At 34.5% G+C, this 18753-nt stretch overlaps 5 protein-coding genes across 11 annotated transcripts; 3 read left to right on the top strand and 2 right to left on the bottom strand.

The window, feature by feature from the left end:
* Positions 1 to 153: 153 nt before the first annotated feature.
* On the bottom strand, positions 154 to 4997 carry LOC142519236 (uncharacterized). Its single transcript, XM_075622184.1, has 12 exons — positions 4754 to 4997; positions 4159 to 4243; positions 3943 to 3994; positions 3831 to 3851; positions 3699 to 3752; positions 3323 to 3370; positions 2665 to 2727; positions 1861 to 1926; positions 1671 to 1709; positions 1109 to 1225; positions 911 to 1003; positions 154 to 518 (listed from the first exon to the last, which is right to left on the bottom strand). The coding sequence occupies exons 1-12, from the start codon at positions 4854 to 4856 to the stop codon at positions 291 to 293; spliced, it is 969 nt and encodes a 322-aa protein (XP_075478299.1). The 5' UTR covers positions 4857 to 4997; the 3' UTR covers positions 154 to 290.
* A 3855-nt stretch (positions 4998 to 8852) lies between these two features.
* On the top strand, positions 8853 to 9377 carry LOC142519571 (ethylene-responsive transcription factor 13-like). Its single transcript, XM_075622616.1, has one exon. It carries the CDS (start codon positions 8853 to 8855, stop codon positions 9375 to 9377), a length of 525 nt encoding a protein of 174 aa, XP_075478731.1.
* Positions 9378 to 10303: 926 nt separating this feature from the next.
* LOC142519000 (non-specific lipid-transfer protein 1-like) lies at positions 10304 to 11187 on the top strand. The gene is made up of 2 exons (XM_075621875.1): positions 10304 to 10869; positions 10974 to 11187. The coding sequence occupies exons 1-2, from the start codon at positions 10526 to 10528 to the stop codon at positions 10978 to 10980; spliced, it is 351 nt and encodes a 116-aa protein (XP_075477990.1). The 5' UTR covers positions 10304 to 10525; the 3' UTR covers positions 10981 to 11187.
* A 1489-nt stretch (positions 11188 to 12676) lies between these two features.
* LOC142519570 (non-specific lipid-transfer protein 1-like) lies at positions 12677 to 13136 on the top strand. The gene is made up of 2 exons (XM_075622615.1): positions 12677 to 13023; positions 13127 to 13136. Exons 1-2 carry the CDS (start codon positions 12677 to 12679, stop codon positions 13134 to 13136), a joined length of 357 nt encoding a protein of 118 aa, XP_075478730.1.
* A 548-nt stretch (positions 13137 to 13684) lies between these two features.
* On the bottom strand, positions 13685 to 18753 carry LOC142518131 (COP9 signalosome complex subunit 7-like). Of its 7 annotated transcripts, XR_012813477.1 has the most exons (10): positions 18345 to 18753; positions 17072 to 17147; positions 16726 to 16814; positions 16437 to 16526; positions 16088 to 16132; positions 15929 to 15999; positions 15217 to 15355; positions 15038 to 15078; positions 14564 to 14672; positions 14060 to 14083 (listed from the first exon to the last, which is right to left on the bottom strand). XR_012813477.1 is itself a non-coding variant. In XM_075620823.1 (9 exons), the coding sequence occupies exons 1-8, from the start codon at positions 18501 to 18503 to the stop codon at positions 14598 to 14600; spliced, it is 741 nt and encodes a 246-aa protein (XP_075476938.1). In that variant the 5' UTR covers positions 18504 to 18753; the 3' UTR covers positions 13685 to 14083; positions 14564 to 14597. The 7 variants fall into 7 exon arrangements, 5 of the variants coding, with proteins under 5 accessions (XP_075476938.1, XP_075476936.1, XP_075476934.1 ...); XM_075620823.1 differs by lacking the exon at positions 15038 to 15078 and having other exon boundaries at positions 13685 to 14083; positions 14564 to 14669; XM_075620821.1 differs by lacking the exon at positions 15038 to 15078 and having other exon boundaries at positions 13685 to 14083; positions 18345 to 18751.

Raw genomic sequence — 18753 nt, 5'->3', positions numbered from 1 at the left:
TCTAAATTTATATTGGAGCATTCTTTCACATAGTGTTTACAATAACATTTCATTAAGACTTTGTTTTAACTTTGGAGTATCTAATACCTATTTAGTTGAAAATAAATTTTCTTTTCTAGATGTAATTTAATGGAATGATTTATCGAATTGATGATGTTACCCTAATAATATTTATTTCGCTCAACATAAGAGCTAAATTAGAAGTGTGTTTTTACAAATATGCAAACACAGACAATATCATTCATAATTGCCACATTTTTATGTAAAATTCGTGGTAATAATGTTATATCTCAATACAGCTTAATTATATTTTCGTCATGTCCAGACACGAGCCTCAAAGGAGAGTGTTTCGATGATTTGTGTCGCGTAGTCGAATTCTCCAACAAGTATGGAAGTATGTGTTCTTCCATTTCATCATAAGAGATTTCAAGGTGGCTTCCACATGCTTTTACAAACTTCACTTTCCCAGCTTCATCCAGTGTTTTCAGGCCAATCCAGTCTTCGGTGTAGAGGGTTGTCTGTAAAGATTCAACAATGCAGCTTGCTTTAGCATGCATGATCACAAGATTGAACTGATGGCATTCTTTGGATTTGTTGTGAGTGACACTAGCACGGTATCTATATTCAGTTCACACATCTTAATGCGATTGGACCTTATTCTTGATTCAAGTTCGACGGTGAGTGAGCCTTACCCCGTCGCCCCTCTCCATTGTATTGGCTCTTATTGAGAGCCTGAAGGTCAAGATATAAGCTCAAGAGTACAGCCAGAAGGAAAAACTCGATTGATTCAATGTCTTAACACGGAACAACATTAATAAAAACCATGCAGACACAAACTTTCCAATAACTTGTGGGTTCAAGGGAGAGCAGATTCGTAACGAATCATTGGCGTATGATAAGAAAAAGATACCTGCTGTGCGGACAAAATGGTGTCCCACGAATTGTCTGGATAGTACCCAAACCAAGAGGTCTCTTTCGGCACTAGAACATTATCTTTCTCGAACTGGGTAAGAAACAATAGCTTGAGCCATATGTATACATGAAACTGGAGGAAAATGGTAAGATTTCTTGTATCTAACAGGTATCAGAACCTTTATATCAAACTTACCATTATAAGTACCAAATTCTGCAAGCTAGAAAACCGCTCTTTGTACGTGGAATTCTGGTGAAATTCATTATTTAGCTTAGGGAGGAACTTGCATCCATCCTTGTAGTCACTTAAATCCTGATAAAGTGGTCGACAGAATTTTATGTTTCAAATGGAGGCGTCAAGCCTTAAACACGTGGGGATATGTTAAAGAGTATAAATTGTATCAAGCTACGCCAAAATGACTTGGAATTCAATCATATGTTTGCTTCAAGAAAACAAACTTGGTATAAACTCCAGTTCATGCGTGTCCACTATTTTATCTTTTTGAAGCTCATTATTAAACATGAAATGAGCAATTAAAGGATCAGACATTTTTTTCATCGCTATTTCGAAAAAATCGATTGACAAAAACTTGATGTTATATTGTTATAGAGAAGAAGACATTTAAAAGGGAAACGTCTCCAACATGCATAGATTAGAAACATAAAAAGTTATATGCATGGGCAAAAAAAACAAGAAGATCGCTAATGTTTCATACTTATAAGCATAAATTCAATTCTTGCAAAAGAATTTTACTCACAGTTGGAATTTTAATGTAGTTAGACGGTGCCAAATGTTCCTGCAATGACACAAAGCTGAGATGATTCAAAACGATGTAGATTCCCATTATGTAAAAAGTGAAATCAAGAAAAGAAATGTTGCAAGTTCAGGAACTGAAAATCTGGGGTTTGAAATTTAAAATTCAACGCCATGTTGAATGATTTCAAAACCTGAACAAAGTCGCTATAAACTGCCAACTCGATCAAAAAGTCCACGAGAATGCAAACCAAAGCAGACTGCAAGACCAAGAATAATTAAACCAGATAGCCAATGCAAACAATTTCCACAGGCTATATATTCAATTACAAAGGGTGACTACACAATGAAGAAAGAATGAGACACGATATGGGATTAAACCATGAAGAACTAATACTATCATTATCATTTATATAAATGAAAATATTTGGTGATAAATACGGTAGCAAATCTTTTCTTTAACTTGATCATAAAGTAATATCACAACTATATCATAATATAGTGATATATTACATGATTATTAACACTGTACACGGTAATGTTTTTCCAAGATAATTGAAGAGCAATGTACGGGCACATCGCTCCTTTACCATCAATTACTGTAATGAGATTTTTTCTTAAGACTTTTTTTACCATCTGACAGTATTAGTTTCATCAAAGGTGATTATGTGCACTGTTCCAAGTTTTTCAGATGGTTTCTTCTAGAAGAAGGAAATTTCAGTTATGGTAGAGCACCTTTTGAAGTATCTCCACTAAACAAATGAAAAGATAAGAAGAAACAGGTCAAATCTTATCTCAACTATGCTGGCTTTAGTGTCTTTCAATAAAACATTGCAGCGATGGATTAAGCAAACAGATATAGAAGTACTCATCTTTATGAAACAAATCTACAATGTTTCCCTACTTGCATCAGCCAATTAATCATCAAAGAATTGAACTTTGGATATTTTATGGATCCATAATTCAGAAGACTTAAATGCAGCTAGAAGAAATCTTACTCCGCAAAGGGGAACAGAGGCAATCCCAGCGTGTGGACCTGCCAGAGAAATAAGATTTCTCACCTGTGTCAATTTAAGAAAGATAAGGCATAATAATCGGTATCTTGATCACAGATTGTGATATTGGTAAATAGAGGCTCCAAATTTTGAAAGAGTAAGAACTGGAAGTAATAAGTGGTAGTTCGAAAGGACAATATACAACTTGGACAAACAGTTCATCACATCTAAAAACCATTCGAAGGGACAATAGTGAATCATGATAGGGGATTCGTGCTTCTCGAAATTGAGTTGGATTAGGCACTTTGAGGGCAGCTAGTTGCATGTATGGCAATAGAGTAACGACTAAGCTATTCTTAGGTAGCATTACAGAACCAATTGCCCCAACTGTCCTGTGTGACTCCCTATGTGGAGCAACAACCAACATGAGACGTTTAAGATGTCGTACAGTTCAAAAAATTTCATTTGCACTATTTTCGTACCTCTAGCTTTGGAATATCCATAAATATTCCATCCTACAATATGCTAAGTAGAGCATCGAGTTGAAAAGAGTAGAGTTGTACAGTCTGGGGTTTGAAAAGTATTGACGACTCGACGAATTTATAGAATGAATTTTTTTACCCACATTTCTTTATCAAAGTGCTCGATCAGTAGTACTTACTGGAGGTCCGTCACAGAACTCAATGACTCCTCTACCGATCATATTACCCTGGAAAGTATGAGATTAGAGACAGATTTCATCAACAAATGAAAACCATAAAAAGTGAATATGATAACACCATTTTTTCATATGTCAAACATAAAAACGTCAGAAACAATTATAGAATGTTTCACACTTCACATATTTCTTCCATGATAGAAATACGTTAGCCACAGAACAAAACTCAATTTCAATAAAATTTCCTCCCGTCACCGAGGAAAATAATATCCATCAGTGAGTTTTTTATGGGAAAAAAATCATATATAATTAGCCCATAAAATGTATTTAAAATATGGTTCAATTTTGAGAGATGATGGGGATAGAAAAAGATTCCCACCTGCGAAAGCCCGATTATGTTGTAGCCATCACTTAGCTCACTCATTTTCTTCACCTATTTGTTAAAAAGGCATTCAATCTAAGCAAGACATTCTGGGTCAATTAAGATAACTCTTCGGACAGAACAGCATACCTTTTTGCAAGCAGTGGCAGTCTGCACCATTCAACCAAAAAAAAAATCCATTAAATTGTAATAATCATGTTCTTCTGTATAATACGAATTGAATAATTCAGAAACAACGGACCTGCTTTAGAAAGGGCATTGTCCAAGAATCCCATTCACCATTTCCAATTTCTCTACGATACAAAACCATGACAAAATGAACCATTGGCATACAGAAGGTGTGCCATTCACATTTTATATCCATTTTTCAATATTGAAAAAGCGAAATATGAAGTAAATGTACTCTATGTAGATCAAGTTTATATCCATGATCATACGAATTGAATTAAAAACATACATGCAATAACCAGGTGAACCAGACCAGTTACTCAAAACCTTGGTGAAATGTGAGACTCCTTTATTATCGCAACTGTCAGAGACTCCTGAAATATTACAGGCCAAAATGAGAGCCATATTTAATATCTAATCCTTGGATTTTTACTGTAAGGTCTAATTTGTAGAATCTTGAAACTGGGAATTCAATGTATCCTCTGAATTCATCATTTCATCATATTAACATGGTTCCCATCAGCTAAAAAAATAAAATAAAACAGGATAATAAGGATGGAAAAAGAGACCAAAGAATTGATATTTCCAAGAAAAGTGAATCCCCATAAAGTAAAAGTAAGCGTGAAAAGAACCAAATCCGCCTCCAAAAAAACATAGATCCTTAAATTTTTGCCATCTACGAAAACATCAAACTCTGAGACTAAAGTATCACAGAACCCAAATTTAAAAAATGGATGCAACCGCTTATTAGTAACTGTCGAAACAGCAGAAATTTCACAAGACAGCCTATTCCAAAAAGTCAACGGAAGAATAACATATAGGCAGCATGAATCATATTATTCCAATATAACATATAAAATCCACAGCAGAACTTCAAGAGTTACCATGAAATACAACAAAGGGGATGGAATGAACAATTCTTGAGGTCAAAATAACTGAAACTATACATAGAAATAAGAATATTTTTAAGAAGATTTTGAGGGCCATTTGTTCTTGCAAATGGTAGTTCGAATCCGCCAACTATTAATCTCTGAGTTCTTTTGAGTTTTCATGGAAAATTATGGTTGGAGAGTTGAACGAATGGATACAGTAATAATAATTTAATAATCAAAACCAAATTGATGAAGGACACTTGGATAGGTGGGAAACTAAGAAACGAGGATTAGAATTTAATTTTTATCAACGGCTCATCTAACAGTCAACGTTACAGATATCCAGTTATCCATGTGGTTCCTTGGGTTTAAATGCAGTTTACACCCATAATGTTTTAAATTTTATCAATTTTACCCAGGATTTTAGGTTTTCCCCCCTCTATTTTATACATGTAAAAAGGGACTGACGGGGTGGGCCAGCCCGCCACCCGCCACAACCCGCCATTAGGCGGGGCGGGGCGGGGCGGGCCTCTAAATGGCCAACCCAGCCCAACCCACCTTGGGCCGCGAGTTAGGCAAGCCAACTTGTTTATTATTTTTTTAAAAAAAAATACTAAACAGTATTAAAATAAACATAGAAGAAAAATATATTTCAGTCAAATAGTTTCATAAAAAACTTAAAAATATTGAAACAAGACATTGAAAACATACAACAATCAACATAATCCATAAAAAAATAAAGTGCTTATTCTAATTCACACAAGATTTCATCGTACACATGTACTAAAAATTAACTCATGTAATATCATCAACCGTAAATACAATGAAACCTTTAAATGTGAATTCCAAATCTTTTTTAGTATACACTTTCTCCAGTTTTTTAAGAGTTTGTCCTCACAAGAAAACAAAAATTAACGATCTTAAGTGTTTGTCCGCACAAGGCACCTAACTCTTACCTTCCACATTTTCTTAAAAAGTGAGAAACATTAGAAGATAACAGAAAGTCGAGGAAACAGACGGTTGTAAATTTCAGAAAATATTATGTGTTCAACAATACACATAATTACTTTATTTACTATATTATTTCGATAATTTTGAATTAGTTCGAGTTAAACATTAAAAAAAGGAGGAGACTTGAGAGTATAACATCTTAAAAAAAAAATAGAAGCATAGAAATTTACCAGAGTGATTGAAGTTAGGCACATGAAAAAAATAAGGAAGAAATAGGAATTTTTATATAAAACTTAAAAATATAAAATTCTACCCTAATTTGGCGGGCCAACCCGCAACCCAAACGGGCTCAACCCGTTTGACCCACCTCCAAACGGACTGCTATTTTATCAACCCAACCCGCTCAATTTTTATGGCGGGATGTCGGCCCGACGGGCCTGACCCAATTTGACAAGCCTACTCTATTTCCACAACAATATAGCGACCAATTCCCGTAGAATAATGGGGAATATTATTATTATTTTTTAAAATAAAAAAAGACTAACATTTTTCGGGTTCGGGTATTGAATAGTAAATTTCTACACGATATGGGGATAGTTCACGTGCATGATTAATTTTAAATTTTTATTTTTATTTGTAGATAAGATTATAAATTTAATTTAAATAAAATGATGTATTTTTAGTTATATTTTAGTTGATTACGTTAATATATTAATATTTTTTTATTTTTAAGTTTAAATATATTTTGATTAATTAAATTTATAGTTTAATATATATTTTAAAATAATCGAATAATATAACCCGAAATAATCAAATTCAGGTATAAAAATTTATAACACAACTCATGTTAACCCTCAAACGATAAACATTTGGACCTTAATTTTTTATGATAAAAATATATTCACAATCCGATTTAAGAATATGATGGGAATCGATAGTTTCCTTCACTCATAAAAAATCAGGGAATGACCAAATTTAGGCTATTACATTATCCATATGTACTTGGGCCAATTCTCATGAGGATACCACTTCCAAACTCGCATCAAGCTCATGAAACTGCAACCAATCTTATAATATCAAGAAAAATATAATTTTGGTTCTATAAATTTATCTCTTTTTTTGTTTAGTATTCTATATGTTACTAACATTGTGTCGATGTGATGTGACAATTGACATTTTATAAAAATGTAGTAAGAAATCTTAATTTTTATTGAGAAAATTATAAATTTCAATTTATCTAAGAAACTTAATTGTGGTGTGAAATAAACAATAATTTGTAAAACACATGCATTTTATGTGCTAAGCAAAAAGAACCATATAACAACAATATTCCATAACATTAACGTGGGAATATTATTTCTAATAATAATAAAAAAAATGCATTTAAAAACAGTTGAAATTCATGGAATTTGAATCATCAATTTAAACACATGCAATTTAAACAAACCAATGAATTTGCTATTATGGATTTGAAATCTTTAGCTTCAAATTCATTCATCCAAACACAATCTCATATCCTGATCAAAGTCCACGAATTACTCAATTAAAATGCGTGTGTCCAGTTCCAAAATCCTGTCAACATTCTTATTAGAGATCTTGTAACGTTACAGTACCGCTTGACTCGTAAGATAAGATCATATACTGAAATAGAAGAATAACATAGCTATTTTTTTTTAACTCAAATTATTAAATGGGAGATGATGTAAGAACGTTGAATCTCATCATTCGCATCAAATTGTTTACGTAACGTAATTAAACAGTATATATATTAGATTATTTATATAAGCTTAATGGTTTTAGAACATAGTTCGAAGCAATCGAATTATAGCTAAAGAAAATGCATCAAATAGTATACTGAAGTACGAAAATATTGACAAAACTTTAACATAATCTCTCAATTAATATTAATTAACTTCCTCGGACAATCAGCCTCCAACGTTGTGACAAATATAATTCCAACATTTTCTACTGCCTGCTCATTATTTTAATATCAAATAGATGATTTAAAATTCTTTATTTGGACAAAAAAAATATTGACGAATGTGAACGAACTTAATTAAAGAATTTTAAATATGTAATAGACACGTGCTATTATATTTTTAATTGATATATTAGAAAATATAAATTACTATATATATCAGATAATGGAACAAGATTGAATAAAATAATGTATTTGGTGGCACGCTGCATTGATTTTACATCATTATTAATTGACTATATTTAAACAGACAAAAATTTTTGTGAGACGGTTTCATGAGTCGTATTTTGTGATACAGATATCTTATTTGGGTTATCCATGAAAAAATATTACTTTTTATGCTAATGGTATTACTTTTAATTGTGAATGTCGGTAGGATTGACCCGTCTCACAGCAAGAGACCTACTCATTTAAATATATAAAAAAAAAAATTACTGGACGATCGACTTCTGTTTTTTTTGAAAGTTATGCATGGTCGGTATAAAAGTAGTAGAACCCAAATTTGAACACGTGCAAACAATTTATTATCACATGCCCAATCATGTAAATATATGGATATTTAATTTCAAAAATATATCTCGGAGAATTTTTTATTTTTATTTTTCACTGACTAGTTGTTCAATTTTAGTTTAGTAAATTAACTTACAAAATTTAATTTTGGTACACAACTTTTTATTTTTTTTTACTGTTTTGATATCGGAATTACAAATTCATGCCAACATTTTCGATACTAAATCAACACAAAGACGAAATTGTACTGGAAAAAAAAGTCAATGTTATTGCATCAAAATCCAATCTAAATACTCAATGGATATATATATATATAGTAATTAATCTCTCACTATTTCTTATAATTATATTTTGACACTCATTTAAATATAAAACAATGAATTATAAAAAATATTGTTGCATGCATCTATACATTAGTATCTATATTAGAATTAATGCATGATCAATATCCAAATGGTATACCAAACTATTTGAATTTGTCTTAATTTTCACTTTGAACTTTTCGCGGTGGTCTCTGCATGCAGACACTATAAATAGGTGAAAGCCCGTCGAATGTTTATGTAGGATTGGGACGCAAAGGAAATCACATTTCTTTGACTTGTCGTTTTCAAGAAAGAAACTAAATAAATAAACATATAAAACCCATAGCTATTCTCTCCCTCTCGATCAAAAATGTTTGCAGAAACCATTTCAAAAAATGATGCCATGATTCTTGATTCAATCCAACAGTATCTCCTCGATGATTCCGATTTTCCAGATGATTTTTTCACCAAATTTTCAAAATCTAAACCAAGCTTAGAAGACTCTTTTTGGGCACGACATTTCAGCGATTTGAAGTCAAATTTGGATCACAGCTCAAATAATCCATATTATGGGTTTAGATGTGAAGGCCTGATGGCAGAAAACGGAGCCGCGGGTGAACATCGAACGCCGCATGAATGGAAGAGGTACCGAGGGGTGAGGCGTCGGCCGTGGGGAACGTTTGCGGCGGAGATAAGAGACCCACACAAGAAAGGGCGGAGGATTTGGCTGGGGACTTACAAGACACCGGTGGATGCAGCATTGGCTTATGATCAAGCGGCCTACAAGTTGCGTGGCTCACGAGCCAGGCTCAATTTTCCGCATCTTATTGACTCTGACGGTGCAATGAAAGAGCCGATCAAGGCGACTAAACGGCGGCGCAGTTGCCGGAGCTGAAAGTGTGTGTTTGTTCACCCTCGAGTCTAAGGAATAGTACTATTACACTATTACTAAGGGGAAATTTGTAAAATAAGTGTTAGGGATGCAACCAAAGTCCCACATTGAAAGATCTAGAGAAAGATCATGGGTTAATAAAGATGGAATGATATCTCCATGGTATGAGGTCTTTTGGGTGGTTCCAAAAGCAAAACCATGAGGGTTAAAACCCAAAGTGGACAATATCTCATACAAGTGTGGAGATATCTGGATTCCATTGTTCCTAACAATAAGTTTTTCATAACGTATAAAATATAAAATGGCCAATAAGTCTAGCTGGTGAACGAATTGGAGGAGCTAGGATAATAACCCTAGCTTAAATGAGTTGGATATGTATTTTTTCCAGACTTGTGCCAAAAGTTTAGCTTGGATGAAATGATTTGATGGACTTGAATTTCAAATTATTTGGCTAATTTTCAATTTTTAAGGCGTTTTGTGATCAACCGATCAAATTCTCGTTTGTTTGAGTCGTTCAGACCCAAACTTTCAAACCTATGGATGAAATATATGAAATCATCTTATGTAAATGTAACATAAGTTGATTCAATCTTGTGTTGAAATTTGAAAAAAGAAATATTTACGTCTGTCACATACGTCTCGAATCACATTAACTAACATTAACTCTGACCGGATATAATATGACCAGGTTAAGTTAGAATTGAATTGAAATTGTGATTTGATTCGTTTGTGTTAAACTGGTTTAAACAATCTGATATAATAGCTTGCAAACAACGCTGGTTTTACAGTTGTCACACGATATCACACAACAACCAAAACCTAGATTTGATTCATTTGAACTGCATTAATAAATTAGAAAAAATCTTCAATGAGTTTGTTACTTTTATTGTATAATATGAACACATGATAATCAGCTCAAAAGGTCTGAGCAAAACTGTCGAAGTGATAAGAACAGTTTCAAGAGTCTATCATCTTTGCTATTTAAAGCAAATCCAAAACAGCGTAACAGCTGCTTATTTCAGAATACAGCGCCTCCAGCCCTATAAATACCCCATCCAAGAACACCTCCAACCAAGCCAAAACTCAAATTAACTACAAGAGTAAAATCACCAGAAAAAGAAAGAGCTCCCATTAATCCAAACATCAAGAAAATGAACTCCCGTGTGGTGGTACCCGTGATCGCTATTCTTGCCATTGTCCAATTCTTTGCGCAGCCTGGATACGCTGTCACATGCGGTGAAGTAGATGTGGCTTTACTATCATGCATCGATTACCTCAGAGGACGTGAAGCTGAACCAACTCCGGCATGCTGTAATGGCGTGAAAGCCGTCAAAGGGATGGCCGGAACGCCGGCAGACAAAAGGACTTGCTGCAACTGTGTTAAGGCTGCTGCTAACAGATACACGGACTTGAAGGATACGGCGGCTCAGAGTCTTCCGGCTAAGTGTGGGGTTCAGTTGGACATCCCTATTTCTCGCAGCGTCGACTGTGACAGGTCAGTGTAACTCTTCTTGTTTTGATACATACATGTTATTGCTTATATTTTTTTAATCGAATAATAATGTTTTCTTTCTTTCTTTCTTCTCTCTTGGCATGCAGGATATAAAATGAAGTTTGAAGTTCACGCAGGAGATTTGATTCAGAAATAAATTAAACTACTCATAGTTTTCAATGATATTATGGTTTGTAAACCTACTTGTATCAATGGAGTTTGATGAATCACATGAAGAAATATCATTCTTCTTGTGATCAACAACTCCATAATATTTCGAGCAATTAATTAAATAAATCATTTACAGCTATTGCATCATCATATATATATTTACTTCTATATACATATACTATCTGTACGTACGTACATATAGATCTCTTACTATATACGACGACGACGCCACGACGATCAATGTTCATTGAATGCACTGAATGCCCTCAATCGATGACCGATATCAAAGAGAACCAAATTTAAACAGAAGCGCATAAGAAGTAACAAGCAGTACTAAGTAACATGCAGATCAGTAGAGAAACATACCATGCATGCAAACTACAAAAAAAGATGCGTGAAATTTGCTATTTAGGCAGCAAAAAGGACGAGAATTATAAATGAAAATATGCGATATATATAGACTTGTAGAACGTTACCCTTAAATCTGTCAATGGACCAAAAAATCGATATAAATGGATAAAACCAAAAACTAGAAAGATGATGCATGCTCGTTGAAAGCAATCATAAAGTATGAATTTTCCGATCACATCGATCATTCATTACACACATTGAAAAAAACATCCTTAAATTGATTAAATATATGTGTGACAGATATCAAATTTATACAACCAAAAATCTGGGATTGGATTGAAATGAAATAAGTCTTGAAGAAAACTTGTCCTACACTAAATCATGCGTAGGCCCAGAAGCGTGAGCAATGAGCATGAATGAATCTCGTGCCAGATGCCTCCAAAAAGATTAAGCCAACATTTACTTCTCAAGTTTTAGAATAAAGACAAACCGATAAAAGCAGTTACAAACTACGTACTCATGGGAATTATTTCATCCTACGTACTCTTTATTTACTCGATGATTGTAAAGAGCTAGGCGCGCGTGTTTGGATTTCAGATTATTTCGAGACATCCAGAGTATAGTTGATTATTCAGTATTAATTGATATATAAAAGGATGATTTAATATATTTGTAAAGGGTGAAAACTTGTATTTATTTCATTTTTTTAAAAAAAATTTATTTATGAAAAACAACTATATCTAAAGATTCAAATATTTTTTTAATTATATAATATATATATATTCTTGAGTCGGGTCAACTCTACTCATATTTAAAATAAAAAAAGAATAATTTTGGCATAAAAAGTAATAATTTTCATGGATGACCGAACTAGAAGATCAGTCTCACAAAATTGACATTTGATGTCATCTCGCAATATAAATATATTTGTTATGATATTCACCCACTGTTATCACATTTGTGTTCATTAATAAGATGACACTCATCTATTGAATTTGATGAGTTTATCAAAATTGTATATCCAAAAGGTGAGTATCACATAATTGATGGAAATAAAGGTAGACACGGTTGGTGGTCAACTTAACAAAACTATATATATATATATACACACACATTGCTCTCACCATACGAATATCCACAATTTAGTTAAATAACAATCACTTTTGAAACCTATAAATGCCCCATCTTCATAGCCCCGAAACCCATACGATCCACAACCATAAAAACAGTAATTAATCGATTCCCTTAAAAGATCATGCGAACACGAGAAGAATATTTCCATAAGAATATGAAGTGTGGTTCTCTAATATCAGTGCTCGCAATTCTTGCCTTGGTTCTGTTCATGGCTCAGCCTGGATACACCATCAGTTGCGGTCAAGTGGACGCTGCTCTAATGCCATGCATCAGCTACCTCACCGGGCGTGGCGGAAACAAACCATCTTCGGCATGCTGCAACGGTGTAAAATCCGTGAAAGGGATGGGCCGGACGACTGCAGACAAGAGGGCCGCCTGCAGCTGTGTTAAGGCCGCCGCAAATCGGTACCCCGGGATGAAGGACGCGCTGGCGCAGAGCCTTCCGGTTCAGTGCGGCGTTCATCTGGATATCCCTGTCTCCCGCACTGTTGACTGTAACAAGTATGTTTATCTTCCTTTTATTATGATTAATTTCTTTGTCAATTTCTAGGATGAACTCTCTGAGATTTTGTGTGTTCATTCTTCAATTATTCATTGCCTGCAGGATCAAATGAGGCCCGCAATATACACCCGGCAAGGCCCGATAAATAACGAAAGGAATCCCCGAAACTGAAGCTCAGATTATTAGAGTTTTATTTTGTGTTCCTGTGTTGTTTGTATAGTTGTAATAAATGTTGCTTCATCAGGCTTCTTGAAGCGTCCAAGTAATATGAAAATAATTCTCGATTCCAAGTAAAAATGTGCATTCACAGCTACCAAATGTAAAGATATGTTATGTTATACATCCATACTGATTATACATTATAGTATAAAAATATGATCTAACAGAGAAATCGTTTTCTTAGTAAAAAAAATCAAACGTAGATCATGTTCTTCAAATCTAATTTCAACAGCATATTTAGAAAATATATCTGCCAAAATGCTCAAAATGAAATCAAATATGAACACAATTTCCCGAGGCTTCATAATTTTCCAACATACTTGCAACATGATTTCATACTTTGGTTTAATCAAGAAGGCACCCTCCTGTAGGCTGCACCAAAAACCACCTTTTTAGCCCTTTAGAAAAAAATAATAATAAAATACAACCTTTTAGCATCTGTGGGAAGGGAAAGATGAGCTGTTTGGCTAATAGAATTTCGTCCTTGGTATTTTCGTTCAAGCATTACACTAAAACAAAGTCGAAATAAGGAATTCCTGCGTGAATTCATGATCATTACATCATCTGTTTGCAAATGAACGGAAGGACCAAGTACCATATCCCGTTCCCTCGTCATTCAAAATTAAAAGCATTTAAGGTAATTCAAGCAAATGCTGTCAGTTTCGAGGTGGGCTGACAGGTCTGATGCTGAAAGATCGTCTCCTCTCGACGAGCACATCGTCATCCCAATACCATGGAGTCCAAAAAATGGCCAGGTGTCTGACAGATTCATCCAAGGTTCTCCTCTCTATCTCTATCTCTATCTCTATCTTATCTCCTCGACCTATAGGGTGTCGTCTCCTGCACGTTTTACAAGTCATACAACAAATATTTGCATGGATCTATTAGGAACAAGAACTCCCTAAACAATGAAGCGATCCTCCGTTTAAAACTATAAGAGAAGTCAGCATTACGAGCTAAGCCACATTTAAGAAATTAAGGTTGTACGTCCAGCTCGATTAGCTCAATATTCTTTGAACTTAATCTCATGTTCAATAACATGTACATGAAAAAAATGTTTTGGTGGTTCAAGTTGAACTCGAGAGCCCGAGTTCAAGTTCAGACTTTTGAGTTCGATTTTATTGTAAAATTAGCTACAGCAATGGGTTGGAAATATTGACTTCAATCTCCTGAAAGCATGAACGTAATTTTAACTTTAACGCATAGAGGCCATAAAAGAGAAGGTTAAAAATAGAGGAAACACGCCAATGTTGAAGTTGAATATGTAGAACGTTCATAGCATTATCCCAAAGTGATGGAAGTATGGGCATCAAATGCTACCTCTTAGATCGGCTGCGATCTTCCTCATAGTCCATCACTCCACCCAGTTCAGAAGTGATCTCTTCATGCCCTCGGTGATCAAGGTCGGCCTGCTCACAGTTTGTAACTTCTGCCACAACGTAAGTAAGATACACCGAAAAACACACATAGAGTTTGCATGCGTATGTGCCATGGTTTGTAAAAGAAAAGAAAACATATATCACAAGCATCAAGTTGTGAAACTAAGAAAGGCCATGTGCCAGCCAAATAAACTTTGCAAATGCATTCAGAAGGAAAGTGGCAAAAACTAAAACTTTTAACGTATTATTTATTACATCAAACAAGTAAACAATTGAATTTTAATATAAATCAGTTTTAGTATAAATGCCCGCAATTGACCAAGCAGAATTGCTCAGTTTCATGAAATTAAAATTTCAAAAATATCCATGAACTGAGCATCAAATTTTCATCAACATAAGGAGAAAGTTAAGGTACCTAAGTGCTCAAGTCAATTCTAGAGAGCCTAGCATCCTCTCCTGACACAGTTTGATCGAAATTCACGACGCCATCAAGCAGCTTTCATATTTAGCAGCAAAACTCACACATGCAGTAAACTGAATGACACTACATTGAAACAGAGAATATTGTCTATTTCACTGACAAAAGTAACTGACCTTCACAGATAGTGTCTTCTTCAAGTCGTCAATTTTTTCTTCTACTTCCTTTTTGTGCTTCTTGTCCATTTCACTCATAGAATCTGCCCATTTAATCTTATCTTGAATTGAGACAAGAAGATTTTCTGAAGTGGACAACCTAAGAGAATAAAAAAAAGATTTACATAAATAATTTAGATACTAGATGGAAAACATGCAGCTATAGAAAGGAAAGCGTTGCAAAAAATCAGAGTTGAAAATCGTATTACATTCATTTTCTCGCACCAAATTTATAACAAGATATGATAACACAAGAACTGAAGCAGGCTTCTGCTATGTCAGCTGTTTATTAACATGAATTTAATGCCAGACAGCCACAGGCAATCATACTATCATCATATACCATGCAAAGAACTCCAACATGAGGATCCCCGAGAAAGATTTTAATCAAAAGGCAAGCAAGTGTGTGGAATGATAGAGGCAACTTCCAAACGAGAGATGGAATAAGTGCCAATTTGAATCATCCTCCAATCTTCGAAGCAGCTACTGAACATAAAATAGCAAATATTTACTCTAGAATTTAATATTTGTATTGTTTTCCCCAACACGGTAAATACTTTCCGAGACTGGAATATGCCACACAAATCAATCTATATTAAGAAACTCAAGCAGTAAAGATGCATAGGTACAAACATAATATACAAAAATTTAACCCTCAGGAAAGAAATATTACCAATTTGACAGCGTTCTGATCATACCACCCAATTGTCCAGGTCTGAGATCCCTCCCTGCGGCAAATTGCACCTACAAGCTCATACAAACAGTAGATTAGCAATTAATTATCGCCAAATAAGTGATCTGCTACTGGAGGTTAAAAAACTATAATATTGACCTCAAAGCATCGTCGCAATTGGTCCAGCTTTCCTCTGACTATCCCCTGTTCATATAAGCAACCAAAATAACATTTATCATATAAAATTTTTCAAAGAATCAAAATAAATGTCTGTCTATTTTACTGTCAAGATCACGGGTCCTTTATCTAAAATATGAAATATGAAGCATATAAATTTAAAAGGTAAAATAATGAACAAGATGGATAACTTGTTCAAAGGAAACAAAAACATTGCAGACAAACAATACAAAAATACATTGTTGTTTAAAGCAAACACCGTATCTGAAAGAACCAAAAGTTAGAGTCAATTTAATGGTTGGTCAGGAATGAGTAGCGAAATGAAACCTACCACGTACATACAGTCATTAATGAGAAAATCCTCCAATTCACGAACATTTGTAACATCCATCTCATGCATCAATGTATCATATGGCAATACCTGTCCAAGGGCCAAAAAGTTCATATGCTCGCAAACAATTACGAAAGACAGGAAAGTCGAAGACCAGTATAACTAATACAGTAATACCAAATAAAAAGGAAACCAAAAACATAGCTAACAATCAAATCTCTCACATTTTCAACTAACACACAACTGCACAACCATAGGCGAGCCCACTAGAAAAAAGAAGTCATTGAACCTTATTTGCCTCCGCCAAAGTGAGCACTGTCAGCTGCTTTAGCTTAAGGACTTGCTCCGGAACCAATTGTGGAAGCCTGCTGACATCACCTGCAGCACAATTAATCTGTAAAACTAATGCATGGAGAAACCACCAAATTGAAAGAAACATATCATGGCGGCAGCATTGAACACTATATAATACATTAACAGTTATAGGCACAGTAAAGACATTTTGAGACTTGAGAGACCGTGCAAGTCCAAACAATATTATAACCATTAATAATTTTACTAATTAATTCAGGCAAATTTGAGACATAAAATTGAAAACCTGGGAAAATTGATAATTGAACAGATTGGCCACTTACTTTTGTATTCACTCCATGTACCATATGCAAACATCCGAAGCAAACCAAGGAAAATATCATTTTCAGTTCCTTCAAGCTGCACAATGGTCCAAACATTAAGAAAAATATTGACATAGAAACATCATTTCTTCAGAAGTTTCTTACCAAGGAAAATGTTCAAATATTGTACATATTAACATGAAAGCGAGCAAAAAAATATACTGATTGCTCTCAACTTTTGTTTGATACCATTGATAATTACTTCATTTTTAAGACAGCGTTAAGTAAAACTGCACTTGATCATTTCAGACAGAAATTCGTGTTTGCACTACCTAGCTTAACAAACTATTATCTTTCAGCATATTTTGGAATTTGGAGCCTATCATAAATATTAAAAATGATATAAGATACAAGTCCATAACAGAAAATTCAGAAACATAGAGCTGGCAATTTCACAACCAACCTCAGATTGAATGACGACTCATATCATAGAATAAGTCAAGAAAACCATTTAAATTCCAATACAAATGTAGTGAAAGCAATGAAACACTCAAACATCGGTAAAATCAATTGCTTTGGTCACAGTATTAAAAGAAAACATCTCAAACAACAACAGATCTCTCGGCAAAAGATTCCAGACCATCCTCCCCATGAAGTAAAATTATGCAGTACTGCAAGATTTTTATGATTATATAAGAACTCAAAATAACATAAGCCCGCTGAGGATTTTACCCCGCTAAATCAATCACTTTAGTTCAAAATTTAGCACGTCAAACCTCAGCCAAATGATATGATTTTGGGAGCATATCCATGAGACTGCCCAAATTCATTTATAATTTGCAAACTTCTGGTGGTTATCCATCATTACCGTTCCATTTCAATCTCACTGAATCCAAAAGCCTCGGTGTAATAGCTGTATGTTTGTATTCATTTCAATTTTTCATCTCCTAGTAAAATATCCAGCCTATGATGTTCATGATTTTGAGATGACTAAGCTGAGACGAGTCCCAGAAAACTAAGAAACATAACGCTACTAATACCCTCCAGGCCTCCACTGAGAACCATTTGCCCGAAATAATATATGATAAAACAAGGGTAGAGAATAATCTAACCCAAACTATCCTAAATAATTAAAATAGGTATGGAAAAACATACCGGCGTTCCGACAACCTAATATTACTATGACTACGAGCGCCATCGAAATCCCAACCCAGGAGACCTCACATACCGCGAGAGCACGTCTAAATTCTATACATCACGAAACAAAATCAATCTAAAGCACGTAGCGTAATACCTCGATGACGCTAGGTACGGAAAGAATCTCAGAGAAAGCAAAGAGGGCTGGGTGAGAGGTGGCCTCAACAATCACATTAGCCAGTGCCGAGCCCTTCAGATTCGACGCCTGCTTCACAAAGTAGTCTATATGCTCCGCTTGCTTTTGTTCAATGTCCATTTTCAAATGACAGCTGCTGATCCAATAACAGAAGTTTGTGAAATTTACAAATAACTACGAAAATGATCAGAAATCAGTGATAATCTAGGGTTTTCGGGACTAGAAACTTGGAGAGCTCATTGTAGTTCCTCTTCCCTTCAGATTTGGTGCGTTGTATGCCTGGAGATGCACGATACATTTATAGCGTCAGTTTCTGTTCTGGGATGTTGCTAACATAAGCCGTATGTTTCCTCCGCCCGTATAATTGCAA

Source organism: Primulina tabacum, chromosome 11, assembly GCF_025594145.1.
Source record: "Primulina tabacum isolate GXHZ01 chromosome 11, ASM2559414v2, whole genome shotgun sequence".
NCBI lineage: Eukaryota > Viridiplantae > Streptophyta > Magnoliopsida > Lamiales > Gesneriaceae > Primulina > Primulina tabacum.
The sequence above is the reverse complement of the archived record's forward strand: the minus strand, read 5'-3'. Positions and strand labels throughout refer to the sequence as shown.

Coding starts and splice junctions, on each gene's coding strand:
- LOC142519236 (XM_075622184.1), bottom strand. CDS start 4,856: ATGGCCCTCAAAATCTTCTTAAAAATATTCTTATTTCTATGTATAGTT. Junction 3,753..3,830: donor CTGCCACTGCTTGCAAAAAG/GTATGCTGTTCT, acceptor TTTAACAAATAG/GTGAAGAAAATGAGTGAGCT. Junction 3,371..3,698: donor ACATAATCGGGCTTTCGCAG/GTGGGAATCTTT, acceptor CATACTTTCCAG/GGTAATATGATCGGTAGAGG.
- LOC142519571 (XM_075622616.1), top strand. CDS start 8,853: ATGTTTGCAGAAACCATTTCAAAAAATGATGCCATGATTCTTGATTCA.
- LOC142519000 (XM_075621875.1), top strand. CDS start 10,526: ATGAACTCCCGTGTGGTGGTACCCGTGATCGCTATTCTTGCCATTGTC.
- LOC142519570 (XM_075622615.1), top strand. CDS start 12,677: ATGAAGTGTGGTTCTCTAATATCAGTGCTCGCAATTCTTGCCTTGGTT.
- LOC142518131 (XM_075620819.1), bottom strand. CDS start 18,503: ATGGACATTGAACAAAAGCAAGCGGAGCATATAGACTACTTTGTGAAG. Junction 17,148..18,344: donor CCGTACCTAGCGTCATCGAG/GTATTACGCTAC, acceptor ACCATTGTGCAG/CTTGAAGGAACTGAAAATGA. Junction 16,133..16,436: donor TTAATGACTGTATGTACGTG/GTAGGTTTCATT, acceptor TTATATGAACAG/GGGATAGTCAGAGGAAAGCT.